This window comes from Mus pahari, chromosome 9, assembly GCF_900095145.1.
Source record: "Mus pahari chromosome 9, PAHARI_EIJ_v1.1, whole genome shotgun sequence".
In the NCBI taxonomy this organism is placed as follows: Eukaryota; Metazoa; Chordata; class Mammalia; order Rodentia; family Muridae; genus Mus; species Mus pahari.
Genome location: NC_034598.1, coordinates 59,585,263 through 59,600,828, shown reverse-complemented (window position 1 = coordinate 59,600,828; position 15,566 = coordinate 59,585,263). Strand labels below are relative to the sequence as shown.

General features: G+C 45.1%; 1 protein-coding gene across 3 annotated transcripts in view; it reads right to left on the bottom strand.

The window, feature by feature from the left end:
• Positions 1-15,566, bottom strand: part of Rab3ip (RAB3A interacting protein) — a 43,364-nt gene that overhangs the window by 2,709 nt on the left and 25,089 nt on the right. For all 3 annotated transcript variants that reach the window (XM_021204933.2, XM_021204934.2, XM_029542315.1), the window contains 6 exons: positions 8,390-8,467; positions 7,581-7,784; positions 4,750-4,878; positions 3,033-3,145; positions 2,209-2,308; positions 2,062-2,131 (listed from right to left, as the gene is read on the bottom strand). In XM_021204933.2, coding sequence (XP_021060592.1) covers positions 2,062-2,131; positions 2,209-2,308; positions 3,033-3,145; positions 4,750-4,878; positions 7,581-7,784; positions 8,390-8,467 — 694 coding nt within the window. The remainder of the gene's footprint in view (positions 1-2,061; positions 2,132-2,208; positions 2,309-3,032; positions 3,146-4,749; positions 4,879-7,580; positions 7,785-8,389; positions 8,468-15,566) is intronic.

The window sequence follows — 15,566 nt, the reverse complement described above, 5'->3', positions numbered from 1 at the left end:
GCTCCGTGGGCACCCAGCTTTACCTGTCAGTCAGTCACCTCTCAGGGACTTTACCCGTCAGTCAGTCACCTCTCAAGCTCCGTGGGCACCCAGCTTTACCCATCAGTCGGTCACCTCTCAGGTTCCGTGGGCACCCAGCGTTACCAGTCACTAACAATGGCCACTAGTGTTGCCATGATAAACACAGGTCAAAGTAGACACTTGAGTGTCTGTAGTAAGTGCTAATCCTGTTCCCTCCATGAGTACTTATAGCTCAGTTATCTAAAGGTACTGTGCAGCACCTGAGTCTCCTGCGCTGTTCAGCACTCCTGTTGTTTTGTTCTCCCAGAACACAGAACATTCAGAATGTTCCTTGTGATGATAAAAGAAAGTTTTATGTATGAGTCAAATTAGAAATAAAAACAAATGTTGAAATTCAACTGCTCATTTCCACTGTCCACACTTCCTTAAGTCTCCAGTCGAAGCAGAACACGAGTGCTCTGTGCTGCAAGCCGTAAGGTCTGTGGCTAGCACACACTGACTTATCAGTAGTTTCACCAGGGAAAAAACTGGCCCCCAAGCACATTTGGCAATGTCTGGAAAACCTTTTCCACTGTTGCATCTTAAGGTCTACTGGCATCTAAATAAGAAGCCAGAAATGCTGTAAAATATGCTACAGCACACTCAACAGAGATCCCCTCACACACACAAAGAACTAGCCAAGCTCAGAATGTCAATACAAGAGAGTATCCTTTATCTGAAATGCTTGTGAGAAGAGGCCAGATGATGCAGACAGAGTGAGGTGACCTCGGGGAAAGGGCCCAACTTCAAACCCAAAGCCCCAAGGCTTCACATGGAGTGAGTCTGGCAGAGTGGTACAAGACTTAGCCCAGCACTTCGGGAGGCAGAGGCGGGCGGGTCGGGCAGGCTGCTTTTGTGGCACGTGGATCTGACCATGAGGTCAGGCAGGGCACTGTCTACCTGTGCCAGTATGTCCACGCTGGAAGTTTTGTATCTTGAAGCCTTTGGGTTTGGGGTTGAGGCGGCTCTGCTGTCGCCGGCTCTGCTCGGGAACAGTCCCGTGTGCTCAGTAATGCTGTTCTGAGGCTGTGCTGCCACCTAGCTCATTATGCTTGGTGTTTAAGGCTTGGTGTTATAAGCCTGTCAGCAGCCCGAGGGCTGCGCTGAGATTCTAACACCACTGCAGCAGCTGGCGCCCTTCTGCTGACTGGAATGTGGTGACACTTGCTCTACTTGGTACCATCACATCTCCGCCTCGGGAAGTCGGACAAGAGAGCAGAAAACGCAGGAAGCCTACGGTTGACCCTTCACTCTCCATCAATTAAAGTCAGTCTGAGCACTTCTAGGACTCCCTCATCTTCATCCACACTTCCCAGGTACTGGTAGCTGAACCTCGTGTGAGCTAATGAAGCAATCTGCCAATGAGTCTTACCCATCCCGACATTTTTTTTCTTTTCTTTTATTTACTTATTTATTTTATTTATGTGAGCACACTGTAGCTGTTTTCAGACACTCCAGAAGAGGGCATCAGATCCCATTACAGATGGTTGTGAGCCACCATGAGGTTGCTGGGAACTGAACTCAGGACCTCTGGAAGAGCAGTCAGTGTTCTTAACCACTGAGCCATCTCTCCAGCCCCTTGACATTTTTTAAGCGTTTTTTTCTGGGACAGGATGCCATTCGTTTGCTTGTGCTGCCCAGCTCTCCCTGGCCTTGAATGTGTCATCCTCCTGTCTCAGCACCACCCTCCCCCCCCAGCTGTCAATCTCTCAAAGGGTGAATATGCTTCCACACTCGTGACATGTACAGTGTGATCTATCACATATCCCTTGCAAGGTAAACTGGTTCCACTCAAACCTAAAGAGGAGATAAAGCTGTCTTTTGCGGATGAGGTATTGTTCTAAATTATTCATAGTTTTGTTAGTAGTAGTCAGGAAGTTTAATGGAACTACAGGAACAATTACACTGTTGCTCTGACTGGCTAAACCGTGATGTAAATGTTCACTGTTCTGACTGGCCCAGCCATAACGTAAATGTCTACAGTGAAGTAAGACCACTCACCATCCTGCTGTTTCACGAGTCCCTGCTGAATGTATCGAATGTATGTAAAAAAGTTACATACAGAAGTGATCTAGGCCAAAAGAGAGAGATGTCACAACCAGTCAGTTTCACAGCGAGGCAAACATAATAAAGGCCACAGCCACTTACCCTGTATCTGCAGAAAGGAGAGATGTAGTAACAGCTGCTGGAGTCCCCAAGCCTAATCCTGTGCCTGCAGGGTTTACTCTGGCCAGTGAGAGCACACTTTCTGCAAAATGACACATTTCAGGTTTGTTGTATACTTGAAAGCATTTTTGCCCTACTTTCTTTACAAGTAGTTTTTTCATTAAGATAGGAAATATCTGAGACCCTAACATGTGACAGGCCTGCTCTGGATGCAGGGCCACCGTGAAGAACAGGACAGAGCCCCTGCCTCTGTGTGACTCCTAGCATGAGCTTACAGCTGCAGCACTGAGCACGCTTCCAGAAGAGACAAAGCTGTCTGTCACCACGTCCCACTGCGGGCAAGCAGCTGCAGGACAACAATCACTTGCAAACCCACCTTCAGCTTCCTAGCTGAGAAGAAGCTAATTAGGGTTATTCGAGCCTTACAACCACCACTAATGGGGGAACAGCTGCCACATGAAGTGTGTGTGGTTGGCAGGGTTAGCTGCACTTGGTGACGGATGTAAGAAGTATAAAGAAACAAGCTGCCCTTTAGATACAAAACTGTAATGCTTGTGTGAAGAGGCCAGCGCATACCATCCTGTCTGTCTGTCTGTCTGTGGGTGTTTCGGCTGGTCAAGGCTATACATTTCTGGAGGGTAGATACTGTGTCTTATTTATCTTTAAAACCTGGCCCCAGGTAGCCACCCACTGACTGCTAAATAACTGATGGGCCACCTGTCACCGTGCAGCTCTAAGAGTGAAGCCTGTTTATGTACCAGGTTGGACCTGCCCACTCGTCAGCTGGGACCCTGACAGACACCTACTTTGGCCCTCCACACTCGACAGCGGAAGCCTTCACGAAGCGGATGGGCTGCAACCCGACTGGTTCGATGCTTAGAGTGTTGTTCTCCACAGCCTCCAGAACAGCTGAAGCCAACTTAAAACAAAACAGAAATGTCAGCAGAAAAATGTCAAAATAAAATACTAGCTTAAGGTGACAAGCTGGTCCTTCAGCTTCACTAACTTGGCCGTAGCCATTGCAAAGGCAGGCAGAAAACTATAAACCACAATCTCATTTAACCTTTATAACGTAAGCAGCTACGGCAGGCAGCTCAGTTACAGTGCCAAGGAGGCTCTGTATTGACTGGTCGACGGTAAAGTTTATTATTATTATTATTTTATTATCATTATTCTAGGCTCTGTCCATTCCTTACACATGGTTACACGTGCACTATAAAAACCACTTCAAAATATCCTAATGCTTCACCCTCTAAATTTATACAATAAATACTGGTCATTTATGATAGCAATATATAGTAACTTTAGCTACATATTTTCTCAACTTATGTCTTACAGGCACAACAATCTCTCAGATGAGATACGGAGTACCCTCCACGGGCAGCCAGTAAGAAGGTCAGAGTTGAGTTGGCTGTGGTCACCAGCACTAGGGAACAGTTCACAATGCATAGCCCACACTTGGGTTGGTCAGTGCCAAGCTGTTCGTCCACAGTTCTCCTTACAAGGACGATACAGCTCAACTCTCTAAAGTGTCATATAAGATTCTGAGGAGGACTGATTTCTTTAAACATTAACTAGCAGGCTATTTGGAGACAAACTTCTCACATATAAGATCAAACTGAAATTATGACTGTGTTGGCTGGTTTTGTGTCAACTTGAAACAACCTGGAGTTATCACAGAGAAAGGAGCTTCAGTTGGGGAAATGCCTCCATGAGATCCAGCTGTGGGGCATTTTCTCAATTAGTGATCAAGCGGGGAGGGCCCCTTGTGGGTGGGCCATTCCTGGGCTGGTAGTCTTGGTTCTGTAAGAGAGCAGGCTGAGCAAGCCAGTAAAGAACATCCCTCCATGGCCTCTGCATCAGCTCCTGCTTTCTGACCTGCTTGAGTTCCAGTCCTGACTTCCTTTGGTGATGAACAGCAACATGGTGTAAGCTAAATAAACCCTTTCCTCCCCAACTTGCTTCTTGATCATGATGTTTGTGCAGGAATAAAAACCCTCACAAAGACAATGACCTTACAATTGGATAGGACTTATCCACCTGATCCTTTTCAATGTGCTTCAACCTGATTGCTTCATTCTTCTACCAACTCTAACCCAGGCCACGTTGGCATTGTCTTTCTGCTTGATTTAAGGACACGTTTGGTGTTCTGGTTTAGGGTCTATATTGGCAGTGATCAAACAGGGCCTTGTAAAGGTTAGTGGAGCACTTTGCTCTGAGCTACACTCTGGCAAACACGTTTAATTAATAGGATGTATATACAACTTTGGTTTAACTGAAAACTGAATTTGGGTTTGCAAATCAAGCAGCAAGCCCTCCTCCCATACCTATCTACATGGCACACTAATACAATGAGGAAAGAAGTTCAGAATAGCCATGATTCATGGTCCTAATGTGAAATGGAAAAATGTTTCAAATGACATTTTACAGTAGTTTATTACATGTAGGACATTAAGATATGAAACATGAGAGTAGGAAGTGTAACAGACTCTAGTGCATTCCTATTAAAATGAGAACCATTACCTCACTTTTTGCAAATGTCAAACACGGAAAGATATCCTCCTGATAGATTTTGTCCAGGAAAGGACATGTTCTGTCCATCGTGGGCTCATCCTTCCAAGATCTGAACTCATTATACAGCGATAAATCAGCCTAACAAACCAAAGCAACACAAAACAACTTTAAAAAGGAAAAAAACAACAACACCACCACAACCACTTGATAAAACGAAACTAAATTAAACATTATTAAAAGGGAAAGTTCTTCATTTAAAATAATAAAATCAACTTCCTATAATCCATGATAACAATCTTCCCCTAGAAAGTGGTTGACTGAGCCTTTCATGCTGCCCTCATGGCTCTCCACAGACTGATCTTCTCATCTCATCCAGAGCCACATGAACTAGAGAGTGAATAACAGGAGTCTAACCTGGGAAACCTGGTGTGGGATAAAGATGCGAGGGGCCCTTCTTAACTAGAGACAGTCCCTAAAGGATGGCTAAAACACCCCTGAGCGTGAGCAACAGGACAAAAGGTGGCAGCGTGCACTCGGCCGCTACTCTGAGCACCTTCAAGACTCCCTGAACTATAATGATCCACTTCCTTCCTGCTCAGACCTCCACAGGGGCCGCCTCTTTCCCTTCTTCCATCTCTGAGGCTGACCTAAGCCTTCTTCCCCACAGGCCCTCAGATCCCCACAGCCTTCAGGATGGCCTGCTGCACATGAGGTAGCCTATACCAGGCCCCACAGATCAAGCTGTGCGCTCCCCTTGCAGAGCTCTCAGCCACGCTGTGGGTGCTCAAACCCCCATGGATTCGTACTGAGGGCTGTGAGCCTGGGACACCTTATTGAGAGGTGCAAGCCCACCAAGGGAACAAAAGACTGCTGTGCCCAGGTCTTTCCAGACTTCAAAGGTGAATAATGACAATGATTCTCATGCCCGTTCCTAAGTTCAGGCAAGAGGACAAAATATATCAAGAGAGAAATAGTACTGAAGATTTTCAAATCCTATTGCTTAGTTCATCAAGAAAATGGAACTAAGCCCCAAGGCAGGAAGGGGGATAACCGAAGGGAAGCTTTGAGCACAGACGCAGTAATTCATCTCTCAAAGCTGACTCTCAGGACTATGGTCCCGTGGGTACAATTGTGCAAAGCACATACGATGACCCCCAGTTTATTGATAAAACCAGGACTTAGATAAAATAGCTTCCCAAAGTCACAGTGTGCCAGCTGGTTTTTATGTCAGCTTGCCACAGCTAGAGCCATCAGAGAGGAGGAACCTCAATGGAGATTAAGCCTCCACGAAGAAGCTGTAGGCAAGCAAGCCTGGGGGGGGGGGGATTCTTTTAATTAGCCATGACTTTTGCATCGGCTCCTGCCTCCAGGACGCTGCCCTGCCTGAGTATCTGTTCCAGTGTCAGTTCAACAATGAACAGTGGTGTGAGACATAAGCAAAATAAACCCCTTTCCCCAACTTGCTTTTGGTCATGGCGTTTCATCTCAGCAGTGATAACCCTAAGACACACAGTCAAGTCCAAATTCAAGCCTAACTTTTTAGATCCCAAAGCCTTGTACTGAGCACACATCCACACGAGTATTAAAGCTTTCAGAGAGCCACTTCTATGACTGGGAGCCCCACCATGGTTTTTAGAGAAACGCAGACACTCTCCATTTCAATTCAGGGTGTTTTGCAGTGTCCCAGGGCATATTTCAAACAACATTTCTTGTTTGTATTGTTTGTATAATAAAACTTGCTGACATTTTCACACAGTATCCGGATAGAAAGTGTGGCTAGAATACTAAAGTAGGAAAATGTTGCCTATTTTATACATTTCAAAACACAAGAGAAGCTTCTTAAATATTGAGAAACCATCTAAAAAAGTTTTCCTATAAACAACAGGAGAAAATGTATTACACTTACTAACTGAAAAATTACAATAAAAGCTAAACTTTTTTTTTAAAAAAGTACACTTATTTGAAGTTGAAGAAATCAGAATTAAAGTAGTATCTAAAGTATATTAGATATTTAACAGAAACAAATATGAATTTTAGATTTTGCTACATGCAGATTTGGATGAGAAGTAAACTTTTCAGTTACTTTATTCTGAACAAGTGAAATTCAGCTACAATAGTTACCCTTGGACATTCAATGTAGTGATACTGGCTTCTACACACACATTAACTGAATAAATGCAGACAGCCACTTGAGCAGGAACTGACTTAAACTCAACAGTGCCTGAAGCTCCAGAAAGCCTTGGTCAATGCCCTACAAACACCTTACACCACCCATGATGATAAAACCAACAATGTTTAATAATGCCATAACTCTTACTCTACACATTTTGATAAATAGTATCTAAGCTATCTTTATGCTTTCTAAAATGCAAGGCTTCGATTATTTCTGGGTTCTCTTTGTTTTCTTAATTAGCTGGTTCAATTCTAGAACTTTCTTATTGATGGAAAATTTTGCTTCTCTCAGATTTCAAATAAAAAGAGCTACTAGTAATCTTTAGGAAAATCATCATATTTTCATGTTTCTTATTTATATTTTAATACTGCACTAACAGAATGTCGTAACTAGTGGGGACCCCCCTCCCGGCACCCACTTTCCTTTACACAACACATGCCACTTTGTCCCCTAGACAGAAACTTGAAATGCAGACTCCCAGGCCTGTTGCAGACGCTCAGAGGCCAAGGGGGGTGGGGAGGGGAGGATCCTTGAGAGCAGCCAGCCCTAGCCAGAGCCGCCTCATGCTAACATGATACTCTGTGCTAAGGAAGTCTGCCGGCCACTCAGTGATGGCAGCCAGCAGGAAGGACAGGTCAGAGGGGACCGTCCTCGCTGCAGGACTTGCCTCTTTGCAGTCTTTTACGATTGGCTGGATCACACTGAAGTCCTGGTGGCTCCCACCCATGGCACTGCTTGTACTTTTGTTCCTTGTGTGCCCCCTTTTAAAAGGGGTCTTTGCAGCCGCCAGAGGCTCCTGCGTAGGCGATGTTGGAGAACTGGACAACACGAGTGTCTTCAGCGCAGCCACTTCAGCCTGAAGCACATCAATCTTGAAAAGAAAGCAGCACCGTCACTCCCACAGCATGCTCTATGGCAGATGTGGCCAATGCTAGCAACTAGGCCAATTTCAAGAACAGAAAATAGGTTTAATTTGTTATTTTTCTATGAAGTAATGAAGGAAAAGCAATCCCAAGATTTTTGGGTTTCCATATGGCTTGGATTCAACTGCCAATAATTTCAAAAGGAAATTTTTAAATGGTCAAAATACTAACATTAGCATGAATTTTCAAAATATTAAAATGTATCAGTTTACAATTACCTTTACTTCACTCCTTAAATAATAAAATCTATTTAGGTGTCTTTCCCCCCCCCCCAGTGAATTAAGAGAATAAATATTAACTTTTAAAAATGACTCCAACATCCTTCTACATGATTTTCATGGTGATAAGCAAGCTGGCTGTGACACACTGCACACTTGTGTCAGGGTTGCTGGGACCTATGTGTGCCTATTTGCAGTGTCCACATGTGATATTAGAACACTTCTCCGAGGGGTCAGGACAGCCACCAAGGACACGAAGCACTCATGACGGCTCCCCCACCCACCCACCCCCCGCGGTCTGTCTCCCCATCCCACAGCGAAGGCCCCCGACTCACTTTCCCCTGGGCTTCCTTCAGCTGCTTCTCTGCAGTGGCTTGCTTGACGTTTGCCTCCCTCACCATCTTGTGAGCTTCCTGAAAAAGTCAACATCTCAAAATCCGGAGGAAAAGTATCATAACACGCATTTCAGCAGCTGCCTAGGAGGCAGCAAAGGGCCTGAAACCTGAACCCAACAACCGCTGTGGGGGAAGCAGCTGCCATCAAACGGATGGGAAGGTAGGACTGAGGCCAGGTACTTGGCGCCTGCTGAGCACTGTGGCAGCCGAGGTGGGGTCCAATCCATCCAAGGGACACCCGAGTCAGGACTGCAACCAGTAAAGGGAACAGAGGATGGCTACAGGTCAAAGCCAATACACGACAGGGACAAGACAGTGGACACCTCAGCAGAAACGACACCCGAGGAGCTCCAGTTTCCAGTAAAACACATATAAAATGACACTGGTGAAAATGACTGCACAGTGTAGCATAGGAAGGGAATCTTCTATTCTTAAGTTCCCAGTGCCACATCTACGAAACTGCAGGCACGGGCCTGCCTTTCAGTCATACAGTATTATTAATGACGTCTCCTTATGAGGTACTTTTCCAGGTTCTGACAGTGAATGAGGAACGAGACAAAGGCCTGGTTCCTAAAGAGCTCAGGGTGCACTCTAACAACAGTGACAGAAATCAGGGTGATAAACCCAGACTTCACTCTAAGTGAAAGATGAATTCTTCTTTAAGAGAATAACATGATCTCATATTTTAGAGATTATGCTCTTGTATGAAATAATCTGTATAAATTAGAATAACTGGGAACAAAATGTGGTTTCGGATTTAGTATTTAGGAATGTAAGATATCCAAAGGAGATTCAAAGATACTTATCAAACACAGTCTGACAGCTCTCTCAGATCTGTGACCTGCAGGTGGCAGGTGGCAAGCTCTCCCTCAGAATGTGGTGCCGCCCACAGCTGCTCGTCTGCAGCAGCTTGTGTGACTTGGGAGCACGAACCTCAGACTACATTACATATCCAAGTGCTCACAATCGATGGTTGTGATGAAATGGGATGCACCTCCGGAATACTCCAGTCAGCACGCACTGCTCATCTGGCCAAGCCCTGAAGAATGAGCTCAGCTCCCCCTCGGCAGACAACAGTTGCTGCAGATCAGATAGGCTTCCCTGGGATAAGGTGGAACTGTCAAAAGAAGACTATCTGACAGGTATTTCCAAAACGCTATCTGCTCGGATCTCTCCTAAGGTAACTGCTATTTAACTCTAAATGCAGAATAGACTAATGTCGAACAGAATACCTGCTGAACTGGGCGGGGATGGACCCTTGGTGTCAGCTGTGCAGTCTGGATCAGACTGGACAACTGGAAGAGCCGAGGCTTCTAAGCCAGCTTTGAAAGCTTCAAAGAGCTAAAGAAATGAACAACAGAACCAAGGCCAGGATGAGTCCAGAGGTGAGGTGGGATGTGAGGTGACCTCTCCAGCTTCAAGAGGGACACTGATGATGCAGGTGCAGTTGGTGTCCCCGGAGAAGGGGGCGCTAGCCCGAAGCATAAAGTATCTGTGTGGGTCTGCCGATCAACAGAACATCAAAAGACAGCATTTCTTGATGCTGGCGCTGTTTTCTTTGAATGTCCTTCTCAAGGTCAGGCGCCGTAAGCACTGTGCACGGCAGGTTTCCCAAGCTTTCTCCTCTGAGACTGAGCTTTGCCAAGAACATCTTACAATGCTGACAATGTCTTCTAGTACAAATGGCAGAAGCATGTTTTGGACCGTTTCAGAAACTGTTACAAACTTTGTCCCAACCCAAAGCTAACTACATCAACTTTTAAGAAACATAACTTTCATTTATTTCTTCTTTGACAATTTGAGACATGTATGCAATGCACTCTGGCTATTTCCATCCCACGCATGGCCTTTCTTCTCTCACCTGTCAGGTTTCTCTTCTACAGTCTGACTTCTGACAGCTGAGTCCTGTGACCAAGTTTTGAACTACCCACTGGGACTTGGAGTGCTCACCTGTACACAGGTGGTACACAGGTAATGACAATGACACGCCTTCCTCAGAGCAACAGGGAGCCAGCAGTTCATCAGGGTGACCGATGGCCCGAGCCTTCCAGTCCACACCTGACTGGCGGCGGGCCTGGTCTCCTGCAAGTCTAGTGCAGGCTGGGCAGGCACTATGAAGAAAGCATTCTGCCGTCCTCCTCCTCAGCTTCTGGCTCTTACCGTTTTTTTTCTAACACCTCTTTTTAATGATTTTCTTCTTTTAAATAAAACTCAAGCAAACACTATGAACCACAAATTTTCTCTTTTAATTTTCTCTTTTTCTATTATTACTTTGTGTGTGCCATGCATGTAGAGATAAGAGGACACCTTGCACAAGTATTCCCACACGGGTCCCAGGGGTGGAACTTGGGTCAGGCTTGGCCACGAGGGTCCTTACCTGCTGAGCCACCTTGCTGACCCTAAAACAGCAATTTTTAAAATTCAAACTTTTTATACATACTCCCCGAGGAATGAGTGAGGCCGTATTATAAAATCATGTTTCCGTAATTAGATCTGTATGTTTCTACAGGAACGGAAAACTGTACACAGTAAAGCCACGGCAGCTCCTAACTGACTAAGTCCTGCACCTGGGCCTCCCGCTGCCTCTCAGGCCATGTTCACGGGTGGTGGAGCACGCAGTGCAGAGTGAGCGTGCTGCCTCTCAGAACCACGGTGGTGGTGAGGCCATGTGAAGGGACTGCACTAAGACTTGAGATCTGTTAGTGCTCGACTTCAAGTTCCCCTCTGGTTGCTGCACACAGAAGCCGCTGCTGTCCTTCGTCCTGGCCTCCCATGCCCAGTCACACAGCCCATTTATGGAGCTGGGATATGAACTAGGGATCACCAGCCTCTGCCAAGGGCCAAATGGCACTCTTGGATCTCAGGACGACACAAACAGCTCCTGTTACTGTAATTCAACTCGGTGTTTTACAGTGGGGACTTTCAATTAAAAACCAAACCCATCCCCACCTCACCTCGCCCTTGGTTTTTGGTGGTGGGCACACCTGAGGTCTACTTTTCAGTGAACTCCAGCACCTGACTCAGTCCCTGTGCACACTGACCTCCTACACGCCTGACAGCACCTACCCAAAACCAACACCTCTCCCTCCCACTCCTCAGCCCACCCACTGTGTCCATGAGAAAGGGAAACACTGTATATCGTTCTGTCCTCTTCTCACACCATCATCTACATTGCCTCACACGGTAAGATTTTAACTTTAATAGACGTGTGTGTGTGTGTGTGTGTGTGTGTGTGTGTGTGTGTGTGTGTGTGTCTGTCTGTCTGTCTGTCTGTCTGTCCGAGGACAACCATCAGGAAAGGCGCTCCTCTTCCACCACAGGATCCAGGGACTGAACTCTGGTGTGAGCTTGCACAGCAAACAACCTCTACCGGCTGAGCCCCGTCAAGCTGGATTTCCTTTTAAAAGCTAATGTTATATAAACACATAGCACGCCTCAGCCTTGGTTGTTCACTGCTCACATCGGGCTTGGGACAATACTACAGCAATGAACATAAGAGTACAGAGATCAAAAACTTTATTTCCTGGGCTGGAGAGATGGCTCAGCCGTTAGGACCACTGACTGCTCTTCCAGAGATCCTGAGTTCAAATTCCAGCAACCACATGGTGGCTCACAACCATCCGTAATGAGATCTGATGCCCTCTTCTGGAGTGTCTGAAGACAGCTACTGTGTACTTACACATAATAATAAGTAAGTCTTTAAAAAAAAAAATTCTACTTCCTTTGATGCATACCCCAAACAGGGATTGCAGGCTTCTAGTTTTTGTTGTTGTTGTTTTTGTCTGGGGTATTTTGTTTGTTTTGGGGGGCTTGTTTGTTTTTTAAAGACAAGGTCTCACCATGTAATCCTGGATGTCCTAGAACTCGCACTGTAGACCAGGCTAAGCTTGAATCAGAGATCTGCCTGTCTCTGCCTCCTGAGTGCTGGGATGAAAGCGTGAGCCACTACATTGGCTCTATCTTTAAGTTTTTAAGGAGAAATCGCCATACTTTTGTCTGTAACAGTCATACCAACAGCAGCACACCTCGCCAACACACTGCAAGATTCTGAGGCAGTGTTAGTGTCTCGCTGGGTTTGGATCTGTGTTACCTGACTGGTGATGTTAAACACCTTTTCACATAGCTTCTGATGCTTGCCCATCTCCCCGGTAGGTGCTGAATCTCTTTACTGTGTCCGCTCACTTTGATACTCCTTATACATGCTGCAATTATCCCCGTGCCAGACACTGTGCACATGGTGTTCTCTCCACCACACTGCATGTTATCTGGGTGACTGTCTGCAGGCTTCAGTTAGATGCAATTCCACTTTTCTGTTTCTGTGATGTTTCCTGAGCTTCTGCTTTCACATTAACACCACCACCACCACCACCAACTCCTGCCCAGACTGGTGTCAAGCAGCTTTTTCTGAGTCAGTGGTCGTGTGGTTTCGGGTCTTTTATTTAGAGTGCAGCCATGTCCGTGTGCACGCAGGCATTATTCTCCAGTGTCACTCTCTGAAGGGGCTGCCCTTCCTCCAGCCATGAGCCCCGTCATTAACAAGCCGTGGGTGATCAATGCACTCTTCTCAGTCACGCTGCAGCTTTGATGGCTGTCACTGTGTGACAGATTGGGATGAGGAAATGCCTGCATCCAGCTGACTGTCCCTGCTCGAGAGCACTCTGTTTGGCTTCTTCACCAATCCATATGAATTAAGATGTTTTTTCTATTTCTGCAAATAATATACTTGGGATTTTGATAGTGACTATAATGAATCTGCAGATCACTGGTTATACAGAAATTTAAATGCTAAATTAATTCTTCTAACCCATGGAATGATGTCTTCTTTAAATTCCCTTCGCACCAACCTATCCCAGTGTTCAGTGCACCAACCACTGCTTATTTCTACATAAGTGATTCCTGTGGATGCTTCTGTGAAACCATTTCTTTAATTCCATTTTCAGATCATTTATAGCATATAAACACTGATTTTTTTTTTTTTAATCTCAAACTTTGCAAAGTTCATTTCTTAGTTCTGTTTTTACTGCTGAATCTTTTGGATTCTCTATATAATCAGCAATCATCTGTTGACCTAATATATTTCCTTTTCTTGTGGAATTATTCTGACTATAATCCCTAGTCCTGCACGAAGGAGAAGTGTTGAAGCAGAAAGCCCTTGGCTTGCACCAGATCACAGAGGAAATGCTTCCTGTTTCCCAGAGATTAGGATGCAGTTATGTTTAATACTTGGTCCTCACCACGTTCAATAACATTCATCTAATACCTCTTTTGTTGAAGACTGTATCATTACTTTCAACTTTTGTGAGACAATCCTGTTTTCGTTTCCCTCTACTGCAGTGTGCCTCACCAACTGATTTGCTGATGCTGGGTCACCCGTGCAGTCCAAGGACGAGCCCTCTTGGGCCAAGGTGTGTGGCTTTTCTGTGTGCTTTCTGACGTGGGTTAGCATTTTATTGAAGATTTTTGCATCTTTGTGTATCAAGATTCAATATTGGCCCACAGTCTTATTTTCTCGTGGAACTGCCACTGGTGTTGACAGTACAGCAGTACTGACTTGACAAAACGCTTCGACAAGTGTGCTCCCTTCTGTGTACCTTCTTCTGCTCTGAGTGTCTGGGGATGTATGCTATTCTGTGTCACTTGCTGGTGACACTCCCTTTATTTATGTGAAGCCATCCAGCTCTGGACTGCTCTCTTTGGCCCAGCCACATCCATCACTGACAAGCTTGTCACTGGTCTCTTCTGACTCTATGCTGTCTTCCCTCTATCTTGATGAAATGCATTTCTAGGAATTTCTCCATTTCTTCTGGAGTAGTTTCTGACTGGAGTATGTTTTCTCCAGTCTCTATGGCCTTTAAAAATCTTCAGTGTTGTCTCTTCCTTCATCTTTTTAGAACTTTCCCCTTTTTTCCTCAGTTTAGTAAAGATCCTGGTTATTTCTTTTTTTCAAAAATAACTCTTAGTTTTGTTGATATTTTCTCTCTTTTTCTTGTCTCTGTTCCTTACACTCTGGTATTTCCTTCCTCCTGCTAACTTGGGCTCAGTTTGCTCTTTTTCAAATTCCTTAAGGTGTGGCATTCAGCCCGTGTCCTCTTGCACTTCCCTGCAGGCACTTACTGCCGTGACTCTCAGTACTGCCTTTGCTGCATCTCCTATGCTGTGTTCTCATTTGTCTCAGCCAGATTTTCAAATTCCCTTTTGGTTCTGTCTTTAACCCCACAGTTCAGTGTTTTAGTATGCACATACTTGTGTATTTTACTGTGTTATTGTTATTTCTAATCAGATCTCACTGTGGCAGACAGGTTTCCCAGGCCTCTCTTGTGGGTAGACTGAAAGAATATATCTGAGAAGAATGGAAAAAAGCAGTGGGATCTTCTGCCTTTTTAAATTTATAATGAATTTTGTGATGTAACGGGAATTATCCCAGACAGTATTTCATGTACACATGAGAAGAGTGTGGATTCTTTTGTAATGTGGAGAATTCTGTGTGTGTCTAGGGGCATATGGTCGATCCACCCTGCTACTTCGTCTTGCTTTTCTATCTGGACAATCATAGCAACACATCTCTATTCTGGTACTTCTTTCCTCCCTTCAGATCTGACATTTGCTTTGTACATCTGGGCACTTTGTTATTGGGTAAATACTTAATTGCATCATCCAATCAACTGATCCTTCTGTCATTAAGTAATGACCTTATCTCTTAACAAGTTTTGACTGAAAGTCTATAATGTGCAATTCAAATACAGTTACCCTCTTCTCCTCACTGTGCACAGAAATACTTCTCCACCCCTTAACCTGCAGGCTGTATCAACTATGTACCTTTTGATTGGGGAATTTGCTTTGTTTACATTTAAAGTAATTAAAGGCTTACTCTCCCCACATTGTAAATTGTTTTCTCGGTCCTACAGCTTCCTTGTTCCTCTTTTCTCTTGTTCTCTTTCACTGTGGTTTGGTGTGGTCTGTGTGCGTGCGTGCGTGTATGTGTGTGTGTGTGCGCGCGCGCGCCCACATCCTTTGATTCTTCCCTCTCCTTTGTACATTTTAAACCTAGCATATCAGAATTCAAAGCAGACATTCCCATGTTAGAACCTGATTTTAGCAGAGTGACCTTCATCTGCCT